Raw genomic sequence first — 23,314 nt, 5'->3', positions numbered from 1 at the left:
TCTCCTGATTACAGTATTTTCTTACTCAAGTGTTTTGGAGGAAAAAGTACGCATTTATATAACTAAATATTGATATTTCATATAATACAGAATAGCTCATACCCTGTGGGATGAAATCCTGGTAGCAGAGGCAGCAGACCTTTCATTGTTGTCCAGGCTTGGGACTCCCAGGTATTGCAACATTGCAGGTTGGAGCAGATTCCCATGGTCAGTTAGCCAGCCAGGAATGTCCCACACTCACTCAGAGCCAGAGGCAGCCCCTCTCTGCTCTGCTGGGGAACAAAGAGACCCTTTCCCACACTGCCCAGTTTGCCAGTTTAAGCAAGACTCAGCTGCCCGAGCCTCCAGTTTTGGAGGTTCAACTTTGAAAATAAATTCAGGAGCAAATCCTAATTTCACACAAAAAATTCCAGGGAGCTCCTTTTTTTAACCACCAAAACTTCCCTTTTCTCCAGACTCCCATCCAAGAGAAATCCTACCCTGTGCACGGTTACTCTGAAAACACCAGCCAGCACAAAAGGAAGCAGAGGCACTGCTGATTTGAGGGACCTTTGTCCCAAGATATTCCCAGATCTCCAGTCAGTGCAGCTAAGGTTGGACCTACGTTACATTGCAAAGCCAAAAAGCCTGCAGCAGCCTTGGAGCAAGAGATGCTCTGGGGCACTGCACTAGTGCAAGTTATTAATTCATCTACATCCACCTGCACTACAGGCAATCCAGTTGTGACAGCCACTCTTGAGCTGAAGGATTCAAGCAGAACCTCCTATGCTCGGTCTTCCCTTTTTTCTTCTTAATTGAAGCAGCATCTCATGGCTGTAGAACCTTCTACAAGCATCTGTTTTCCAAGATAAACTAAACAGAACTATTGATTGCAAATGTTGCTGCCCTGTGGCAAATGACAAGAGGCAGACCACAAGAGCCTCGTGCTCTACTGCTTGTAATGAGGTCCCTGGAGCCATTATTGTTTTATTAATCTCTTTAGCCAGCTAATTGTAGGAGATATTCTACAGCTTGTAAAACAACAATTGAGATTTTGCTCTTTTTCAGGCTCTGGACATAGTGCTCTACAGCAAGAAGCCCCTACAGAAGCTCATGACTGAAACAACTCCTCCTCCAGCCCCACAAAACAGTCCCAGCTGACACCAAGACAGGTCCTCACTAACAGAGCTGGGGAAGTTTTGCTCCTCGGGACGGGATCACAGATTGCAGGTGTAGAGCACACAATACTTGCCTGTGCTGGGCTCAGAGTAGTCAGTGGATGATGTTAAACCCAGAATTACATTTTTGAGACCCAGCTTAGATGCAGCCAAGCACATTTCTTCTCTTGGACAACTGCTCCCTTCCTCTTCTGGAGTCATACAGAATAGCTATGACATATTACATATGTATCAGGAGGGACATTGCTGTGGCTGAGCAGTGTCCTTTGGAAACACTAACTGAACTTCTGAGAGGACAGCAGTGCATTATTTTTTTTCTTTTCAGTTCTTTGGAAGACTAATATAATCTGTAGAAGGTCCTCACATGACCAACCACAGCACAATTTCATACCAAATCCTCCCTTTACAGGGTCTTTGAACAACTTCCTTAGTTCAGAGAACCAGTGTCAAGTCATAAGAAACAAACTGGAGAACCATCACCAACATCTGAAACGTTCCCAGTGACTGGCATGTGTCAGCTTCTGCACAAAATAAGAATTAGAAACTAGGGCATGGATTATTGTGCATGTAATTCATGCTGGGAGAAACATACAGAAAGAAACCAAGCAGGCAAAGAGGAAACAACAGCAGTGCAGCACGCCTAAAACTTTAATCTTTGTTTTTAAAGAGTACAGAATTGAAAGGGACACTTTCTTCTCCTTTTCACCTTCTCATTCTCTATCCCATTGCTTTCTAAGTTCTCTCTGACAGGAAATACTTCTTTGTTGATTAGTTTGACTTCCCTTGAAGTGAGGCATAGCAGTTAATCTCCAAAAGTAGGCCCCAATTCAGTGAAACACTAGCACGTGCACTCCAGTCCTCTCCCATTCACGGCAACATTTAAGTGCAATACTTGAACACCATTTTCAATAAGGATGTTTTTACTTAACCAAAGAGGGGAGGAGGGGGTAGATTCGTGTGGTCTTAACCAGGGAGGGAGGGAGGGAAGACATACAACATACATCATCTTGTTCCCAATTTAAAGGCAGTTTTAGAAGCAGTCTGTCACTGACACATTGTTAAAATCTTAAGCAGCAGTTTAACTGGAGAAGTTTGTAGCAGAGTAAGAAACCCCAGGGCACTTTAAAAAGGGGAGTTTTGGAATCACTGCTCAATGCCAGCTACAGCAGCCTCACAAGGTCAATCAGCCTTCTAAGTCTAAACACCTTCTGCTCCTAATGCCATTAAGTAAACACGCTTCATTAATACAATTATATAAAGAGGAAGACTGGCAAGGCAATACAAAAGATTATCAAGAATGGGAAAACCTACAGAGTTCAGAAAACAGGATTCTGGAAAATGAAAGTGGACTTTATTTTACACTGTAGGCTTTCACTTTTTATCCCTTTGAAATACGTTTAACTTTAAATTAATAAAGATCATGAACTAATAAATTGATATGTTCTCTAAAGAGACATAATAAAAATTCAGACATTACAGCACAGGACCCATCATTTAAATATGCCAATAATAGAACAGTTAAAGTGATGCTGGCTAATGTGAGGATAAAAGATGTGGCTCTAATAAGTGTGGATTAGAGGAGAATTGAGAGTGAAGCAGGTGATGCCTTAGTCTGAATCTGAGCTCTCTTGCTTGCTGGTATGGTACTGGCTGACTGCTTCCTCCAAAGGAGCCATTGTCCCATCCGGCCGCACTCCCATTGGCTTTATGAGCTCATCTCTGTGAGAGATTTAAAAAGAGAATCCATATTAGCATGTGCACACATATCAATTCACATGTCTATAGTACAGTCACATACAGTATATGCCTCAGTACATAATGAGCCTCTAAAAGGAAGTTATTTCTGCTAAAGCCCTCTGTTTTGAAGAAAAAGGCACAAAAACCCTTCCCAAATAGGTGGGAGGGGAAGAGCAGGACAGATAAAGACTTCATTCATGTAGGCCAAACCTACTTAGCCAATTAAAGACACCATGAAAAGTCAGTGCTTAATAGGCTCAAAACAAGGAGCAGGTTCACTGTTTTGGACACACAAACTAGCTTGTCTTCTAAGAGTTCTCTGACAGTCAGTTCTTCCTAAAATTTCACCTGCCATTTTGGCTAATATATGCCCAAGCAATTAAAACAATGATTTGATACATATTCATCTTGTTGAAGGAAATAAATCAGTTAAGAGAACAGACTCTGCCTACACCACTACTAGGGGTGTGTTAAGGACTTGCTGATTCATTTTAAAAAAGCTGACTGATTCTAATACTATTGCTTTTGTTTGTGGCAGTTTAATTACAGGATTTACAGCCATTTTAATCTCTTCAAAGCTCCAAAGGCTGCTCAGCAGTTAATCCAATTATATCTACTCCACAAGCTACAGCCTCATCTAAGAGATGATTAATTATTGATTAAGCCAATCAAAAAGTATTAGCAAAGATTTATTTAATCCTTACTTTTTATCACCTCATTTATATGTGGATTATGGCAAAAGCTGTAAGGGCAAAGATAACATTTTGATTTTATGCTGAAAAAAAAAAAAAAAGAGAAAATACCTCTAAATATTCAGGAGTCACCTTAAATAAAGGAGCAGAGGTTTGATGTTAATTTACCCCTTGGTTGAAAGGCAGCCCAGTAAAACTGTCAATTTAACATACATCTACCACCTTCCCAAGCCATGGACAATAAAACTGCATCGCTCAGTGGGGAAGCAAAGGCGCCTCCCAGCTCTCTGCCTGGTCTGCACTACTACCTTGGCTGAAAAAAGGGACAACAATTCCTTGTACACAGCTGGCAATCAATCTAACCTTGAAGCACCCACAGGAACAGCAAGAAAGGCAACATCTGAGTCACAAGGCATGCATATGCCAGACACTGTACAGTCAAGATGCAGTTAAATCAATTCTCCAAGAGAGACCAGGAAGATAAATGCAGCTGTTTGTGCTGATGTGACAATCAGATACTGCGGCGATAAACTCACAAATGCCACACTAGAAACAATTGCTGTGGTTTGGCTGAGCAGGTCTGGTGGGAAGCTGCAGGCCAGGGGACAAGGTTTGCAAGACCAGATCAAAGAGCACAGGCCAGGCTCTCCCTCAGTGTGTGAGGAAGAGCAGGATCTACGTTTAAACAGCCTGGAGAGAGCTTCCCATTACTTAAGGACTGCCAGGGAGTCCTCTCCCTTCTGGCAATGCAATCTATAGTGTGCAGATTCTGTCCAAGTGACAGCACTCGTAGAGAATCTGCTGAAGATGTGTGGAAAAGAGATCAAAAGAATACCTGAAATCAGAATTGAAAGGGCTCAGGACACGAAGACTGCAAATCTGGTGTCCAAAGAGGATCAGAACCCTGCCTGCTGTAGGGGTCCCCCAAAGGCAAACCTGGAGTGCTTTGGAGTTGTGTCTGATAGCAAAGACTTTTCTTTCCACAGAGAAAACACCCTATACATCTACGGTCTTTTTGGCTTTCAAACTTTAAACATCATACAAAACAAGTGTCCTCTAAAACGCAAAAGTATAGCCACAAAGAACAAAATCACCATTGCTTGCCCTTTAAGCTGAAAGCACCCTAGATTTTTGCTTTAAAAATCCCAAAGCATACTCTTAAATTGCAATATTAAATATTGCAGCCAGAAGTCAGGGACTCACATAGTTTTCTAGCCATTTACCATTTATAATTGGTAATAAATGAATTATAATGGTTAATAAAGGAGAAAGAATTTGTTCATGAAAAAGGAAAGAGAAACACAGGAAAACAAGGTCCCAAGGTTCCTTTATGTGGGGACCTCCCTCTCCTCACAACAATTCTCATGTCTTTAAATATTGTCAAGATGTCCTATCTCATCATTTCCCAATTATAAAGGCAAAGCTCTTTCTCTGAGGCTTCCCTTTTCCAGCCTCACTTTCACATCCCGCTTTAGCTTTAGGCTTTAACGATGGGAGCCAGGCTGAGCTCACCTTGCACGGAAAAACAAGGATGTTTATCAAGTGCCTTTCTGCTCCTGCCTGAGCTTCCTGCTTTGCAAGTCCCTGAGCAGGATGGAAGAGGGCTGGTAGGGGTTTGCTGCTCTCTGCATTAGGAGGCTGAATTCCTCACATCCCTTCTCAGGCAAGTGCTACCCAGTAAAACTGAACTGTGCAAAGACAGAAATATGCTAAGCCACCAAAGGAAGAAGGAGGAGAAGCAGGGAAGTTTTGTTTCTAACCATAATCTAGTCCTAAAATAGTGTTGAGCACGGCATCCTTTTGTCAGTGATGACTTGGCTGCAAGCTCTGAACACCACACAAGCTCACTCCTAGTTTTCAGAGAGGGAAAAGACAGAGGGAGGGAGACAGATGAAAAGGTCTGGGCTGCCCACAAAGCCAGCTTCCTAAGATCAGAACAACTTTCTGCTAAAAACAGAATTTTGGGTAGGATTGCCAGAGGCACCACTCAGCTAAACTTCAGTACCACCAAGAGCCCCCAGAGCTGCTCCTTACCTGGCAGGAAGGGTCTCAGCCCTGCCAGCCTCAGCAATTTGCCCATTTAGCTCTGGCTGCTTAGAGACCTTAGCTGTGCTTTGACACCCCGGGCGACCAGAGGCCACTGTCCATGGGGAGAGACAAGGTGGGAAGGGAAGTGGCAGGAACTGACAGGCAGAGCCTCAAAGAACAGTTCACTGTCCAGAAACTGGATGTTTATAGCACATCCATAGCACAGAACATCACTGGCCTCAGCCCAGTAGATGGCAGTGGGAATTCTGTATCCATGAAGATCTATATGAGCATACAGTGTGTGTGTATACATGCTTGAATGTCCTTATGTGGCCTTCCACATACTCAGATGCACCTCGCAACAACTCATTTTTCTAATGCAAACAAAGCATTCTATTCAAGTGTACTTAGAAATACACCATAATTAAACAGTTGGTAAAATGCATTCTCTTCTTCCACTTCCAGATCTCCCAAGAGTCCCTTCAAATATATCCATACAAGTTCTGCCTTCCTGCTTGCCATTTAGCTTGATAACGACTCAAAAATCATTGCCTTGTTTGGAAGGGTGACTCTCTCCTGCCCGCTGTCTGTGCTGCAGGGCAGCACTGCCACACAGAATTAATGATGGTGTCTGTAATCAAACAGCCATCATGTAAACACCAGCCTGCCCCTTTGATAAAACAGCTTCTTGGGGACCTATTCACCTCCTTATAATTGAGTGCCACATAATAGTTCCGATCCTTTCAGGGAACATTATTTTGTTCTATGATTAGAAAGGGGAAGAAAAAAAACAAACTCGATGTAGCACTGCCTTCTTCATTGATCCGATGATTAATTTTGTGGTTTTAATGAGTAGGGTACCTTATTTAGACAGGTTCTCTTACTCGTTTTGTTGACTTCTGTTCAATGTACAACAAAACCCGAGCTGTGATAATTGGAGACCATTTTATCAGCAAAAGGATTCTTGCTATTAATACAAGGTTGGCTTGGAAAAAGCATCCTGACATTTTAAATTAGTCAATTAATATACAATTCTACCTACCATTTATAATAGAAAAAATGTTAGCATTTTTTCCAGACATTTTAATTAACACAGAGTATCTCCAGTAATCTATTATATAGACAGAATATCACACAACACTGACTTAAGGTGGCTAACTGGATGTTTTGCACAAAAAAATGGAAGGCTGATCCTTGCAGATGTGGGGAGTTTTTCAAAGCTCAGAGATGTGCATCATGTGCAGAGGACACTGATTTACAGTCACCAAACAACTCTCAAAGAACCAGCAAGACACTTACTGAAGACAAAACCAACAGAGTTACATCAGGGCCAAGTTCAGGCATCCCAGATCAGCCTAAGTAACCTGTGCATCTCCCAAGAAATGCAGTAATCAAGATTTTTCATGTTCATTTACACTTATCATTTATATATATTTAATTATTTTAAAAAGTAATCTCACCCAGCCAAATTTGAGCAAAATACTAATTTCTACAAAAGTTTTTGTGGAATCCAAGTCTATGTTAAAATACTGGAGCAGAGGAAATAGGTTCACAATAAAATATTCAGCTTTCCTACAGGACTTTGAGTCAAAACTGGGTAACAAATTTTAATTTAGCCATGTTGATGGTTAACTACCCCATGAACAGATCCAAACACCAACAATCTAAAATAATAGAAAAGCTTTAGAAATATGACCTGAAATGACCAAAAACATCAATCAGTTTTACATGACCTCAAGAAGTTTCAATTTTTCAGTGCCAATGCTGAAAATAAAAAGAAACCTGAAAAGCAAAAATCCACTGGCATATTATGGAACTAGGGAAAGGATGTCCCTTTGTACTTAGAGCTTCAATAAACCTTTACAAAGGGTACAGTGTAAACATTCAGCAGCCATTAATGAAAGCTGTAATTTTCCAATGAAGTAGTACTGCTTTGCAGACTTGTTTTCTGAGTTCTAATACTCAGCCAGTCAAAGCCAAATCTGGAGTACCCCAGTGACAGACTGGCCTGATTATCCTCATCAGTCAGGGAGGGAAGCAAGTTTGTCAGTCCTTCAACATTTCTTTTCATACTTTTCTCCAGTAAAAGTGTGGCAACTCTTTAAAGCTTATCTTTCACTACTGGGACAATACCAGTGAACTAAACAAACCTGTTTTGCTGTACATCACACAAGTTTACTCTAAGCTCTTGTTCAGGTTACACAAAGTTATATAAACTCTTTCAAGATGAGAAGAAGTTGTCTGTTCCTGTTCAACTTCCTCCCCTTTATAAGCAAAGCACTGCACCAAACTGAACCTGTTCATGGCACATTTCCCCCCCTATGACGACAACAGAGAGCAGCAGAAGCAGGAAACCCGCCACAAGCACTCTGCCTCAAAGCAAGATTCAAACTCCAGAAACAACCGAAGACTCCAACCAAGCAACCTCTGCTTTGCATCTGTAGGGGGCAAACCAAGGGTAAGAAGTGCATTCCATGTACATTTAAGTCTGCAAACTCACAGCACTGAAGGGCTGAAGCTGGAGGCAGCACAAGTGTCCTATTCCAAAACCATGGAGGGACTCCCACTACTATCAGCATGTTACTAACTCCTTCTTGTATACAAGACTGGCAATTTCCCACATTGTTTAACATCTGCAAGGCCCACAGTTGCACTCAATTACATTCATGAAAAACATCCCACAGCCTCCCTAATCCAAGTCTTACTTTCTTTTTCCTTCCTGCCAGCATTTCCCTCCTCCCCAAATTTTAGTAAAACAAGAAGTGTGGGAAGCACAGTGATATGACTTTATTCATGTTATCACAGCACCTAAAGGGGTCACATCAACAACACTGTCCCATAAGAACCACAATACTAAACAAACAAAAACCCTACCGCAAAGAGTGCCAGCCCTGAAGCAGTGTAAGTGCTATAGAAGAAACTGCAGGTGGATGTAAGGGGCACAGACAGCCCAAGGTGACAGCAGAGCTGCTGGCCAAGAGGATAAGTGGTGACACAGGGCAGCAGCTGCTCAGTTATTGTCAGCCCATGGCAGGCACTGCAGCAGGTGCCTCCGACCCTCCAAACTGAAAGGGCTCTTGTGCCACAGTAACCACTGGGAGTTTTTGTGTAACTGCTGCAGTGACAGCAACTGACTTGTCCTCAGTCTCAGCTTATCCACAGTCTCAATCTTTCTTTCAAAATACATTTTAGACCATTTAGTCATTTTATTGTGGTGTCCTTGATGCTGCTCAGCATCTTAATTCTCTAGTTTAACGTAGCAATGATTCCATTTTACAGAGCAGTTCAATTAGGATTACATGTGCGTTGCATTTTCTTCTCTTTCCTAAGAAGACTATGACATACTACACTTGCTTTCCATGCAAATAATGTGAAAAAATATCCAATTACTTCATCAACAGTCTCAGATCAGTTGCTCTAAGTTCCTTCCCTGCTTTTGATCCTGCTTGTAATTCAGTTTTTGACAGCTAATGTAAAATCCAGATTCTCCTGTATCTTTTGCTATATTCCCAATCTTTAACAGAGATGTAAAAAATACTGGTTTTGCTGAATTTCTCTCAATAGATCTTGTTCATTGACTATCTATAGACTCTCCCAAAACAAGCACATTTCTAGCTGCTGAGTTTTGCCATGTTTGAAGAATGGATACAGTTACATATTTACCTCTTACAGCTCAGTTCAATAGCAAAGTAGTATTACATAAGTGTTTCTCAAGAATGTAACTTTCTTTGCTTATGAATTAAAAAAAACTACAAGCAATCACTCCAGTATGGATAGAAGTATGAGGAAAGAAAAACCAGCAAATTCTAGGCATACTGAGCCAAAGAGAAAAAAAAAGCTAGAGATAACAGCATAGGTCTATGTTCTTTTGTACATAGAAAGTTATAAACTGAAGATCAATTCTCTGTATCAATACTGTAATACTATGTAATGTATGTAACAGATGTATGACACAATGTATGTGTCAGACTAAGTACCCATTTCTTTCATGGCATTATCTTCATCACATAACATAAATTACAAAGGCTGATTTATAATCCAGTTCACACTTAGCCTAATAAATCCACAGTAAGTCTTAACAGTAAATTCCCTTTTAATTGCTCCATTATACAATTTATTGTTTCTGAAAACAACTATTTTCACACTATATTTGTTCTTCATATAAGCAGCAGACATAAGTAGTTACAATGAGATGCTGCTCATTAACCTGGGGAAAATAAGCCTGCTTGCCTTGGGCCTGGATTGTGTCCCATACTTTAAAAGAAGAAATTCTCTCCATTACCATCAGCCTATCTACTCAGGAGGCAAATCCCTCACCACCAGATCTTCCCAGTTCTGTCCAATCCTCTCCAAAAGAGGTTTCCTCTGAAGTCCTGCAACATACCACTCTTTTCTTTGAAGTGCTAAACATTTTCCTCTGTAATTAAAGTGGTCCTAATTCTGCAAAGAAGTTGATTCTAGCACTATTTTGAAGCACTACACCTTAGTAAAGAGCCAGGACACAAGCTGCCTCTCAAAAGCAACTATAATATAATACCTGGAAAGTTTATCAAACATGTTGACAAGCTTCATAGCTTCATATTCTTTTTGTTCTTCTGTCATTTCATCCATAGGATTGGGCATTGGTTCTTCTAAGTGACCAGTGATAAGGTTAATGCTGCAGGTGAAAAAACAACAGTTTACTGCAGGAATAGGTACATTTTCTGTCTTCTTAATAGCAGGAAAGAGGAAGAACTCACAGAAACCATCAGGACTAAAACTGTCTGAACTGCACATGAAAGGTTCTGTTATAAATAGCCAAGGTTCATATTTATACTGTATTTTCTCATGAATCGTGACTGTATCTTCTTGTTGATTCACTGCATTAATGTCTTGTCAGTACTCAGAAATGCACAGCCTGGTAGTTCTTGTTGTTGGATCCACAGAGGAGCAGTTTGAAACCAGGGGAATAATGATAGTAACAATGACAATGTCATTAGTACTAATGACATAAATAAGGAACTGAAGGACAGATACATGTCTGAAACTAATTCTGTACAGGCACAATTTTAAAAATATAGACAGGTTCCAGTTAATTTTCCATTAAATTAGTTAACTGTTGGCCTTCCACAATGATGATTTTTTGCTCAGACCAGATTAAGTTACTTTGAGAATTTACAAAGCCAGCTTTATTTTCACTGTTAATATAAGTGAACAGTGATACAGAAAAGGTAACAAAATAAAAGAAGTAGTTTTAAAGAAAACTGTCAGGGCACATTATCCTTTCAAATATTTTAATCACAAACATTTAACAGCAATACAGAAAATCAACTGACAGTTGTCTTGAATCTTTCATTTAAGTGTTAGCTTTTAGCTAAATAGATGTTACAGTTTTACTTGTATGCATATAACTGAATGTCAGGCTTTTGAAAGAAGAGCAGAGAGAAAACAGCAAGAAAAAAAATCCTGAAGTGCAGAAATAAAAAGAAATCTCCTGGCTTAGAGTTAATTTCTTAGCATAAAGGCAATGTAATTCCTCTAATTCTCATCCATTTAATCCTGTCCTTCATTCATGTACCTTAATAAGAATCCTTCAATAAACCACAAGCTCCCCTTATACACCTAACCACATCTGTGTAATTCAAGGCAAACAGAGTAAAACAGAAAAATAATGTTAACACTTCAGATCTCCACTATCAACAATTTCAGAACATCCTTAAAACAGCACCAAATCTTAGATATAACATGACAAACTAAAACCTCTAACACCCAATCAATAACAATTAATAAAGATCAACAGAGCTTCTATGTGGTCACTGAATCCTTCCAACAAGTATATTGGATTCCTTATGCATGACTTCTATAGATGTTATTTTGCTCCTTCCACATTACATATGCAACCTACTTGATTCTTTAGAAAAATTTTAGTACCAGGCAATCTGAAACTCGATCAAAACTGAAACTAGACCTACTGGCTTGTTCCTTTTTAACAAAGTTTGGTGAAAACCCTTAGCCATATCTGACACCATTACTTTCTCCATTACAGAGATATACCCCAAAAACAACAGTTAGCAGCTTGGCAACTTCATGTGAGTTCCTCAAAAATCTGGGACAAAACCCATCCTTGCTAAGTTTGTTACTATATTTTTTTTCTATCGTATTCTTAAAAATCTCTTTCCACTCTTGAATTTTAAGTAGTTATTCAGACTGATGTTAAATCATTCTCACAGCAATTTTTTTCCCCGCTGCGACCATATATGACTACGTGATGGCCACCATTAGAGGCTGGTTTCTCAATAATTAAGACCATGAAATCAGCAGAAGACAAGAGTTAATAAAAGCATGTATCATTCCAAGACTGGCCTCTCTGAAAAAGGTAAAAAACCAAAACAATTATGTCAAAAGAATCCAAAACACAACAGGATATGTGGAATTGAAAACAATACTATACTTTGGCTTTGCAGATTTGTATTCTTCTGTGTCTGTATCTTCATCATCTGAGTACCAATGATCTCCTCTTCCTCCTGCTAGCAGGCCCCTGGCTGCCAGCAATCCTGCTGCGTTACCATAGCCTGTGTATTTCAACAAGCTATCAACTGCAAAGAGGATAGAGAAAATTATTCAGCTGTAATCACCTACAAAACAAACCCACCAGAGTGCTACGAGAATTGAGAGTTACAGCAAGAGGCAAATATACCAATAACAGCAAGACCTTATACAAAAGGGAGAAGAAAAAGTCATTTTTACCTCTCTCTTTACAAAGAACAAAAAGAAACTCTGCTGCAATTTGCTTTACTCCAAGGTCAACGTGTGTCATAAGGCGCACGAGTTTGTTCCTCACTGTTGTGCCAACTTCAGGACGGTTTGAGACATCTCTTAATGGAGGCAGTACCTGGCAGCACAAAAGAGAGGGAAGAATAGCATAAAATGCATGGAAATATCTACCCAATACTTGCAAAAACAAATGTAGTCAACAGAATTAAAAAATACTCTGTCTTTCCAAAAAAAAGGCAATAATCAGACAACTATGCCTACATCCATTAGTAGTGTCTCTTGCTTCTTAATATATTTTAAGTTTTCTGGTCTGTCATTTTGGGCACAAAAGTACTCAGTTTCAAATGCAGACTTTAAAAATCCAATTATTAGGAGTTTATGAGCACAAACGGGTGTCCCAAAAGTGTTGGTCAACAGGCAGCCATAACTTCATGTTCTCTGTTTCTTCTGTTTTGCTCATGTATCTGGTAAAAGTATTAGAAATACCAGCTTAACAAAACTTACACTCTTAAAATGCTGTGTAGTTTATATAGAACAATGATATGCTCATAATGGAAAAGCAGGAAAATATACTGCAAGTTCTACTACAAGTTTCTACTACTCTATTTGAAAAATGGGCTCTACATATAGAGGAAATGCATACTTCAACCAGAAAACACAAAAGCTCAAGCGAAATTTCAGAAATATTTTGGAGAAATCACTATTTAACATTTCCTCAAACACACTATTTTTCATGAGAGGTCATTAATATTGTTAACTTCAACCTTCAAGAAAGGCAGGAGATGCATGAACGATGGCTTTTTTGGCAAACTAACTTCTGCCTCCTTGTGTGGATGCCTTCAGACTCAAAATCTATGTAAATTTTTTCGCATTCACAGGATATATGATATGATCTGCAAACAAATATGAGCCATAATATGAAATACCTAATGATCTGAAGACTCTAATAAGAACTATGGATCTTCAATATTTTACTAGGGAATAAAACAAAGCATGTCACTAATTGTCATAAGAAATTGCAGGTCCTTTGTCTTTCTTCTAGGTGTCTAACATGAAGTGCCATGTCCTGTGTAAAATTACAGCACAATTACTACTGAAATTGGACTCACTGGGAACTGATCCTTACATGAATGCTACAGTATTGACTACTTTGGATAAAACAGACCCTGTCTTTTTCAAGCTAAGTATTCAAACAATTAGCAAACACATTTTACTTTGTCCCTGCTTACTCCCCCCAATGGGGATAGTACCATGACTGCCATTTCCCAGTGTGTTGTAAGAATGAATTAATGTTTTTAGAGTACTCTAATACTAATACAGTGATGAGTGCCATAGGACAGTCCATGAGGAAATCAATCATCCTGTCTTCAGATCACAATTTGAATAGCACACAATAAATAAAGCCCAAGGCCAGCACTTAACAATGAGGGTAATTCAAAATATCAAATATCCAGTCATGCAGTTAGCAACATCCATCCATTCTCTGCACTATATGAGGCAGTGGTCCTGTGGCAGGAGTCAGCATGCAATTGTATCCTGACATCGAGATGCCGAGACGTCGTAAAAACATGCAGACAACTTCATTTTCTAGCTTCTGAACACTTGGCTCTGCAACTTTTTTTTTTTTAACAGATCAGCGAAGTATCCTAAAAATGAACTGCTGTGAATGAAGACAAAATCAACAAGAATGACTTCCCTAAATTCCTCAAAACCACTTTTCTGATATAGATGAAAGAGGCAGAAAATATATGCTCTTTTTCATTTTAAACTCCATTTATGAATTCAAGCACAGCTTTGATCTGGGAGCAGCATCTAGGATGCAACTCAAAAGTCACTGCAGCTTAGGAGAAAGACAGCAGAAACTGCAGCTTAGGAGAAAGACAGCAGAAACTAGAGGAGCAATTTCTTTCTCTTGCTCATCTTTTAACTTCTCTCCACTTGACCTCGAAACAGAAAAGCCCACACTCAACCACCAAGCTACACAGATCCTTTGGGTCTTTAACCATGGCACAAAAATCTTTTTCCCTGTAAAAAGCCATACTGTCAATACTGTAATAAAGAGCTCTTTTAAGAGACAACATGATGAAGTGTGCCTCTGTCCAGGGACAGTTTTACTCTGACAGGATAGCTGATCCACACTGGTACACAAGTCTTAATCCCAACAAGTCCTTCCTGCTGAGGTAAAACTAAACCTCAAGCAGAACCCGTAAAAACACCTGCATTCTCACTGGCCACCACACAGCTCTGCAGAGTTTAATTAACTGCACTGAAATGTTTTTTACATGCTGGGTGTCAGGGAACAGACCTTACTGAGTTTTTTACCCGTCTCATACGATTATGGTGACTCACATAAACACAGCTTTACAATATCCCTGATGTTATCATTTAACAGCTCTACACAATGTATCATGGAACTCATGATTTACATGACTGAAAAATTATTTCTATAGCACTGTTCTGCACTGATGTACAAACCTCAAAGTTCATCATTAGCTTCGTATTCAGATTTTGATGAATATTTTACTTACCTGAGCTTTGATAAACTTCCTGATATTCCTGTGAGTTCGGCAGCATTCAGTTAATAAACTGAGAACTGGAGTCAGGCCTTCTCTATAGCTGCTTCCCTAAAATAAAACCAAATACAAATAAAACATTTTCAGACTAAACCTTTCCTTTACAAATTCTATGAACACTTCAGTGAAGTTCTATATGACAGCCAAAATATGGACTTTACATAAACAAAGAGCCAAAGTTCACCCTCAGACACACATAAGCAAATAGCTTCAGATATTCACAGGAATTTTTTTATTTTGAGGTGCTTCACAATCTAGAAGGAAGGACATCCATATTCGTGCTAAGTACTGGCTGAAAGGTTTATACAAAGCTTGATAGATGTGCACTTTTTGCTTTAGTGAAAGAGGCCCCTTTCGTGAAAAATCCCTGCAGTCCATACCTTGTCTATTCTCTTCTCCATGAAATCCAGTAAAATCTGAATAGCTCCCATATTCATACCATTGTATTTTATATCTGTTTCCTCTTGGGACGACGGATTAATAAGAACATCCAAGCAAGAAACAGGCACATTGCTTAAGAGGTTGATTGCATTGCTGAAACAGATTTTAAAAATTCATTATTCATTTGGAAAAAAGAATTAAAACCAGAGTACAACTCACCATAAACTGCTTGTACAACTGCAATCAAAGAGAGACCCTACAACTCAAACAATGCTTTATTTTTTCCTCTCTGAGTTTTAAAGAAGGTGGCCTGCATTATCGCCTGAGTGCTGGCTCTTGGAACAAACAAGGAAAAAGAAAGACAAAAAGCTCCAAAAGCAGGAGTGCAGTATTACTTCCAGCCCCCACAGTGTCCCATCCCATGGATAAGGCACAGCTTCCAGCAGCAAGCTACGGCAGCTGGTCCTGCAGGACAGCAGGGGGAACTCTCACATTGATTTGCAGCGGTCAGAGTTTTTTCCCTCCTTGAAACACAAAAAATTTTACCACTCATCCACATTACCAACATTAATGTGACAAAATACAATATAGACAACATTTCCTCCTGCTGTAACAGGGGGGCATGGTAGCCTTTTTTTTAGGTGCCCTGAAATATCTTCACTTTTATTTAGCTTGCAGCATACATGAAATACAGGAGGCTTTTGACACATTAAAAAAAGACTCGGGTTTATTTACCAAGCACCACCCTTCAGTAACTGGCAGTGTTCTCATTCTACAACACACAAAGAGGAGCATTTCCAAAGAGCTATTAAGTGATTTCAATTAGACCACAGGGTCCCTCCCTCCTCTTTAATGGAGTAAGGTGGGACTTACTTTGCAAGGGTGTCTCTTGTGGGGTACACATCCCTTGAGTTTGCTATCTACCCTGTTCTCACTGTACAGACTTGGGCTTGTACTGTTCCTGAGTACTGGGACAAATTAGGCAGATGCTGCAAAAATTAGAATGCTGTCATTATTTACTTGCTGATGTCCAACTAAACTTATAAATGGATGTATTTAGAAACAGTACAAAACTATTCAGGTTTACCCATGCAGACCTCAAAGCTATCAATGAACCAATGAGCACTGATGTTTCAAGGACTAATGAAGTGTTCCAAGAATGGAGAAAACTTTTCAAACAACTTCATTTACGACTTTTAATAATATCTACTTAGAAGCTGCCCTCTGTTTCTAAGTTAGTAATACAATTCTAACAAAGAATTAGCAAAAGAGAAAGCAAATCATGGCCATCAGACCATAACAGGATTTCTAACAAATGTGCTGGTTCTGGTTTGATCAGACTGGGTGGCTGTTCCACACTGTGCCATCTCCCTTTTGCTCTTTCAGTAATTGAAATTCAGACAACTATTACTTTTGGGAACGCTTGTTCTCTTTGTTTTGTTTCTAATTCCTGTTCAAGATATGTCTTTTATATCACGGAAGTTATTCCTCTCCAATAATTCAGGAATAGTCAGAAACAAAACAGATTGAAATTCAACAAATATTTGGTGGCTTCGGGCCTTTCATCAAAAGTTCTCTTTTTACCAGTTTCTTATTAAACAACCAAGTTCCCAAACACCTACAAAATTAATTTTCTGGATCACTGTGTCTGAGCTATTCTTTTCAATAAATTAAGGCCGGCTTTCTGATCTTTGTCACTCCACTGACAGTTTTATTTGTGGCAGAGGAGTGTATGAAATTCTCCAGCTACCAGGAAGTCAGTGACTATGCACAGATATGCACAATAGTGTTTGCATTCCTACTCCAGGGGGTAGAAATACTGCGTATATTACTCTCCCCTTTTCGGCTTCCTAGAGATCATTAATCACTGGGACATGACATCCACCCACTCATGCTCCCAGCCCCCTCCTGATATGCAAATTCAGAAGCAAAGGCCTATTTAGAGCCAGTGAATGCCTTGATTAAAACCTTGTTAGTGGGCAAAAATGGCACTCACTCTAATACGTGGTACTTTAAGCTGTTCATATTCAAACATTAAGTAATGACGCAACAGAACCACAATGACATTACAGGGTACTAAAGTAGTTAAGATATTTTTATGGCTAACTTCTGCTTTTTTATTAGAAATAGTCACACTGACAATCAGCACATCACGGCTCAGGGCATGTATCCAACATTCAGTGTTCCCTTAAAATAAATCCTCAACTTACAGATTCAAGCACAGGCATACGAACGATGTGCTTTAACGGGCTGCCCAAACCTTTCACTGAAGCATCTTAGGTTCCACAGATTTACAGACTTAGGGAAGTGCAAGTGATCAGCAATCCTAAGAAATATATTTATATCTCCCTGATGCTTCTTAAAGTTTATTCTGCATTCACCACTGTTGGTATTTTATTTTATTTTTAACACAGTTTTCATAATTGCCTTGCTGATAGGCTCCAGGTGGAAAACAGAGCTGGAAGTTGTGCTCTGCTCTCTGACTCACACCTCATCTCTGGCAATAAAGATTGCGTGGTCAGAGTCCAGCATAGCCCAAATGATGACACAGCCTCTCTTAGCTACACACTGCTAACAACAGTTCGCTCATCTGTTAGTGAAGCTCCTATCAGGAATTAAGTTCTGCTTGTCCAAATACATCAGCAGACTGGAGTGGGGTCCTCTGATGCAGCCCCAGTTCCTTTGAGGATTTGCAGGGCATTACTTCTGAGTATAGCTTCTCTATTCCAGAGTTGCCTTATGATGAACAATCTTGGTGGAAAAGCCTATTCAATTATTCAGCTTTTACCGCATCCTTGTAGCATTCAGAAACAAAACTCAGGTTCAGCATTTTTGCTGAAATATTTGAATTGCAGCAGTCAAATCCTGCACGGTGCTCTTGTAGCACGTAAATCAAGATCAAATACCACATGCAATGATGCATTCTTTACTCTTCAGCTAACTTAAGCAGCTACAGTTTGCTGAGGGACAAAGTTGTTTTCTCAGCATAGCAGAAAGACTGATGCAGTGCTACACTGAGTCTGCTGGAGAAGGGGGAACAATGGAAGTGACTCAAGGCAGTGATGTGTGTCCTCATTCCTTTTCTACTTCCCCCTCTCAGAATTATGGAGAGCCTTTGCTTTGACTTGGTGTCTCCATAAGGCCCACATGGGCAGCACTGCTACAAAAAATCTCCCTTGCGACTGAAAAAGCAAGGACAGAAATCACACCAACACTACATCTTCACAGCTGCCTACTTCTTTATGTAAAGGCCTTTCTGGATCTCATCTGCAAGCGTTTGCAAAAGCTAAAACCAAAAGGACCTGCATAATTTCCATCCCTTTGCAATGGCACAAGATAATTAAATTTTACAGGGCAGTATACTTAACAGAGTGATCGGACTAGTCAGATTTCTGGACAAGGAAACAGATCTTGGGAAGAGCATCAGCTGTATAATAATTCTTGTAACTCTCTCTTGTAATTGTTGATTGTATCCAAAACTGTTAAATTCTCCCAGCAGTAGGGATTTTATTCCTGCCAGTCCCTCCCTTAAAGGAAGCTGAGAGCACAAAGCACCCACAACAAGCAGCAGCAAAGAGAAAACACTAACTGCCCTTTACGACTCAGCACTAACTTCAGTCATGGCAACTACTGCAGCAGTATCCTAAATTATTCCAAACTAGTCTGCACCAGCTGAGAAGGGCTCTGATGGAGGATTTTAGTGTTCACCTTCTAAGACTATTGATCTCTAAGAGCTTTCCAAGATTTTAGTCAAGGTCATTTAACACTTTCAAGATTGCTGGGTGGGAAAAGCTGCATCTTTCTTCCTAGAGACTGGTTCCTTTCGAAGACCTTCAAAAGACCCTACAGTTAGACATACAGATACTTCTGAAGAAGAAAATGGCAACATTTCATTGCTGACAGAAGCAACTGTACTGCCAGGCCCAGTGAACAGCTGACCTACTTGGTAAAAGAAGGGTGTCATGGAGAAAGAACAATAACACTAAACAAAGAACCACCACCTCACCACAAATAATTTGAATTTTGACTGAATTACTGGCTGCCAATACTAAAAGTTGGGTGCAGGACTGAGGAAAACAAACAAACCACACACCTAAAACTGTGTGATTCACTCATCTTTGAAAAAAAATACTATTACCAAGGAAAAAGTATTTGTACTTCCAATAAAGCAGCCTAGAACTACTGGGATAAAATATCAACTTGTTACTTCCACCCCAATCCATCAGAATTGCAAAACTTACATATAGAAATCTCAAAATGCAGTGTTCCCATCAGCTTCTGTGCAAAACAACAGAAGTTGTATTCCACTTCAATTTGAACTACACTTAGAATTTCCATATGTATTTTCATCCTCAGATACACACGCATGAACATAAAAAGAAAATTTTAAAAAGGTGAGCTTCATTATCAGTGATAGAAAATAACAATCCTGCCAGCCACCTTCTCTCTGGAAAACTGGACATGTTTAAACAATATTTGAGGAAAACAGCTTTCATCAAAAAAAGATTACCAATGTTAACTCCAAGTTAATAGTTTTCATTGTTTCTCAGATTTCCACTTTAGATTTTAGGCAAAGTAATTTCTATTCAGGAAAACCAACCAAACAAAAACCTTTTAACATAGATTGGTTCTGCAGTTCTACCAACCTGTGCAACTCTTCAGTTTTTTCTTCAGTAGGGCCCGTGGTTAATAAGCAGTGTCGAAGGATGGCAGCCATGTAACGAAATTGATGAGATTCATTCTATATAAATATAAATTATGAAGATATTTTTTCATTTTGAAGATTGCAAGTGAGGGTTTCAGGTCACTAGAATAATAAAAATTAAAGATGGAAAATACCTATTAGATCATAACATCCATCCCTATCAATAAAAGGACTGTACCTTAGTGTTCACTGAATGCTTAATGCTACGTAACTCTCATAAGCTGACTTTGAACTAGGCCTTGTAAAACTCACTGGGGAGGTTTTTCCAGTTAAATCAGCCTTCATTACTAGAAAACCCAGTTACAAGTGTTCGCTCAATTCCATACCACTGTTCCTAACATACTGCTCTCTTCCTTCTTATATTTACACCAGGCCACCTCTTCATCCATTTAAATTATGTATGTTCTTCATTTAATTTGTCTTCTCCTCATTTAGGCCTTTTCCTGCCATGTTTCATTCCCTCCACCCAGTCTGTCTCTTTTTCTAACTCCCTTGCTTCTGTTCCCTTGATACCTTTCCTGCATTCCAGTAACTTCTCAGCAACCTTATCTGCCCTGCTTTGTCCTCTCTCCAAGCAATGCCAGTCTCCCACCAGACAGCAGCCACACAAAACTACATCAGTAACTGCAACCATTTAACTGTGTACCATTGTCCTCACCCTTTTTCAACAGCTCCTCTTGGCATCCATCTATATGTTCTGGAGTGCTTGACCTGGCACAAAGCACCCAATGCATCTTTTGTAGCATCAGCATCCAAATCTGCCAGCTGAACCACCTGCAGCTCTTGTCTGGCTTTGCTACCTTGAAACCATCTCCAGGCATTAAATATTGGTGTTTCAAATGGTTCTCTCCACATTAGGGTGGGTCTTGTTTAGCTTTCTACCCACATTCCCAACATCTGTGCTCTCCTTTTATTTTCCATGTGTTCTCCCGTTGGGAATCTCTTCAAATTCTGCATCTTCAGCCCACTTCATTAACATGCCTTTCACTCTTCTTCCAGACCATTAAAATTGCCACTGAAATATTCACTAAATAAAATGTCACCTAACATATCCGGCTAACAGCCACTAAAAAGTTCTTTAACTTAAAGGTTTTCTGCTTTTAGGAATTTCTAGCAAAGAGTTATTATCTAAACTCTATCTCAAAACACAAAATAAGCTTCTCCTGCCCTGAGATGTCTTAAACTCTCATTAAAAAAAAAAAAGGCAAGCTGCAGGCACGCTTGGGATATTAAGGAGGAAAAGATTTCTAGGACAAACCCTCCCTCGTTCCACAGACAGCAGCCACACAAAACCCCAGCAGATAAAGGCACAACCATGTGCCATCTCCTGCCTGCCTTCCTGCAGTGAGCTGGGCTTTACATCTCTCCAGATTCAGTATTTTGTAAGAGCAAACCAACTTCCAGCTGTCAAGAGCTTACCTCTCAAGAGGTGAACATGTAATACAGTTTCTTTTTCCAACTTTCCATATAACTGTGTTACATGCGTTTTTACCTCCAAAACAATCACTTGTCTATACAAAGAACTTTGACAAAGTTAAAGATACTTTTAATAAGGGTCGAAGTTGGGACTATACACAGAAGAAAGAAAGCTCACTTTCTTTGTATTTCCTTAACTCAAATATTAGCTTCTCTGATCCCTCCGTCACTTAATCTTAAATTTCAGGATTTCTTATTCACCATATCCTTGAGACATTAAAGCAAAGAATAAACTTCAGACTTTTCTCAAGTTTTACATTCCTTAAAGTTATAATTAATGTCTTATTTGCTGTTTAGTCCAACGCACTAAAGAGAACAATTATTTGCGAGTTTTAACTACTGTAGAATTTTGATCAGCTTTATATGCTGCATATTTACAATGCGCAGTGACAAGTAAACAACACTGTTCTAGAGACTATGATGTGGACTAAAAAGAAAGGTTCCCTACATAATTCTCCTGCTGTAGCACAGACTCTGTTTATTCAGCAAAGTTATCCTGGTAATTTCTGTTTATAAATTAAAGGATGCAACACATAGGAAGCACAGTTATCTAAGGAAAAAAAAGATCTGATGTAATAATGAAAACAAACCAAGATAAACCTTATTCATAAGACATAACAATGAAACTGTATTTGGTTCTTGTACTTGATCTCATCTTAAAAGATAATGTTTAAGTCCAAAGCTGGTGTTGGGAGAATGGGCCAAAGATATTAAAAACAGTACCACTCTTTCATCAGTTATTCGTTAAAAATGAGAGTTGATGTACTTATCATAAAACAGACAAAACCTAGGGAGTCCTGTCAGCTCTATCTAATACCCTATTGCCATGGTCCACAACCTCCAGAGATGCAGCCCTCTGGTACACTTAGATTAAGAAGGTTTTCCTAGCTAGCTAATTATTAGTGAACAACATTTATTTTCTTTTGGAAATCTAAGACTTTTATGAAATAGTATTTTTTGCATTTTTGTATTCAAAACCATACAGTTTTAACTTGCATTAGGCAAGCCAAGCTGTTCTCCCACTACACAGAAAATGCATGGATAAAATTTTTTGCCCAAGTAGTAACAGGAACAATAAGTGCCTCTTGTCTATCTACCTGCTGGTTCTTGCAGGCTAAACAAAATCAATTGAAAAAAGCACTTCAGCTAAGCCTTACCTTACTGTGGACATTCCAACTGTCAAGTGTTACATTAAATAGAGCCTTTAGTGCCTCAATGGCACAATCTGTCTCTTGCAAAGATAGAGGAGGCCTGTCACGATCTTCTGCTGCTTTATATTCTTCTGTCCATCTTACACTCAGGGAACTCTCCAAAGCCTGAGTCAAAACTTGCACCCCTTGTAGTTCCTGACGCAACTGTGCCCTAATATCTGTGTGCAGAAGTGACAAGAGGAAGAGCAGACGCAAATCAAAGCATTTAATGTCATCAACCAGCTGCTGGTCCTTACATTTCTGCAGAAGGTTGCAGAGCATCGCTGCAAGATTCAGTTCCAAACTGAGCTTCTGTGCAACTGAACTATTAAAAATTATGTTACAGAGGCATTTTAAGGCTTCTACTATCACAGGAAATTCAGATACTCTCTCCAAAGGATCTTCCACAGTGTCCAGCTTTGCTAGCTTCATAAGGATCTGCATGTTCCTCTTTGTGGTTACAGGCACTAAAACTTTCTTGTCCCTGGAGAGAATCCGGAGGGCCTCCAGGCAGGCAACTTGACATGAAGTTTTTGTGTCTTTTTCAAGGATGTTCAGAATTCCCTCACACAGTTTCTAGGCAAACACAACAAAGAAAAAGGGAACAGTTTTAGTGTCAAAA

At 39.4% G+C, this 23,314-nt stretch overlaps 1 protein-coding gene across 1 annotated transcript in view; it reads right to left on the bottom strand.

Moving 5' to 3' along the window:
• Positions 1 to 1,787: 1,787 nt before the first annotated feature.
• Positions 1,788 to 23,314, bottom strand: part of RIC8B (RIC8 guanine nucleotide exchange factor B) — a 32,679-nt gene continuing 11,152 nt past the window's right edge. The window contains exons 3-10 of the mRNA XM_048302084.1: positions 22,660 to 23,268; positions 19,968 to 20,062; positions 15,321 to 15,474; positions 14,896 to 14,991; positions 12,341 to 12,485; positions 12,045 to 12,189; positions 10,152 to 10,271; positions 1,788 to 2,876 (exon numbers count right to left, since the gene is read on the bottom strand). Coding sequence (XP_048158041.1) covers positions 2,765 to 2,876; positions 10,152 to 10,271; positions 12,045 to 12,189; positions 12,341 to 12,485; positions 14,896 to 14,991; positions 15,321 to 15,474; positions 19,968 to 20,062; positions 22,660 to 23,268 — 1,476 coding nt within the window. The 3' untranslated portion in view covers positions 1,788 to 2,764. The remainder of the gene's footprint in view (positions 2,877 to 10,151; positions 10,272 to 12,044; positions 12,190 to 12,340; positions 12,486 to 14,895; positions 14,992 to 15,320; positions 15,475 to 19,967; positions 20,063 to 22,659; positions 23,269 to 23,314) is intronic.

The sequence above is a fragment of the Corvus hawaiiensis genome, chromosome 4, assembly GCF_020740725.1.
Source record: "Corvus hawaiiensis isolate bCorHaw1 chromosome 4, bCorHaw1.pri.cur, whole genome shotgun sequence".
Classification (NCBI taxonomy): domain Eukaryota; kingdom Metazoa; phylum Chordata; class Aves; order Passeriformes; family Corvidae; genus Corvus; species Corvus hawaiiensis.
The sequence above is the reverse complement of the archived record's forward strand: the minus strand, read 5'-3'. Positions and strand labels throughout refer to the sequence as shown.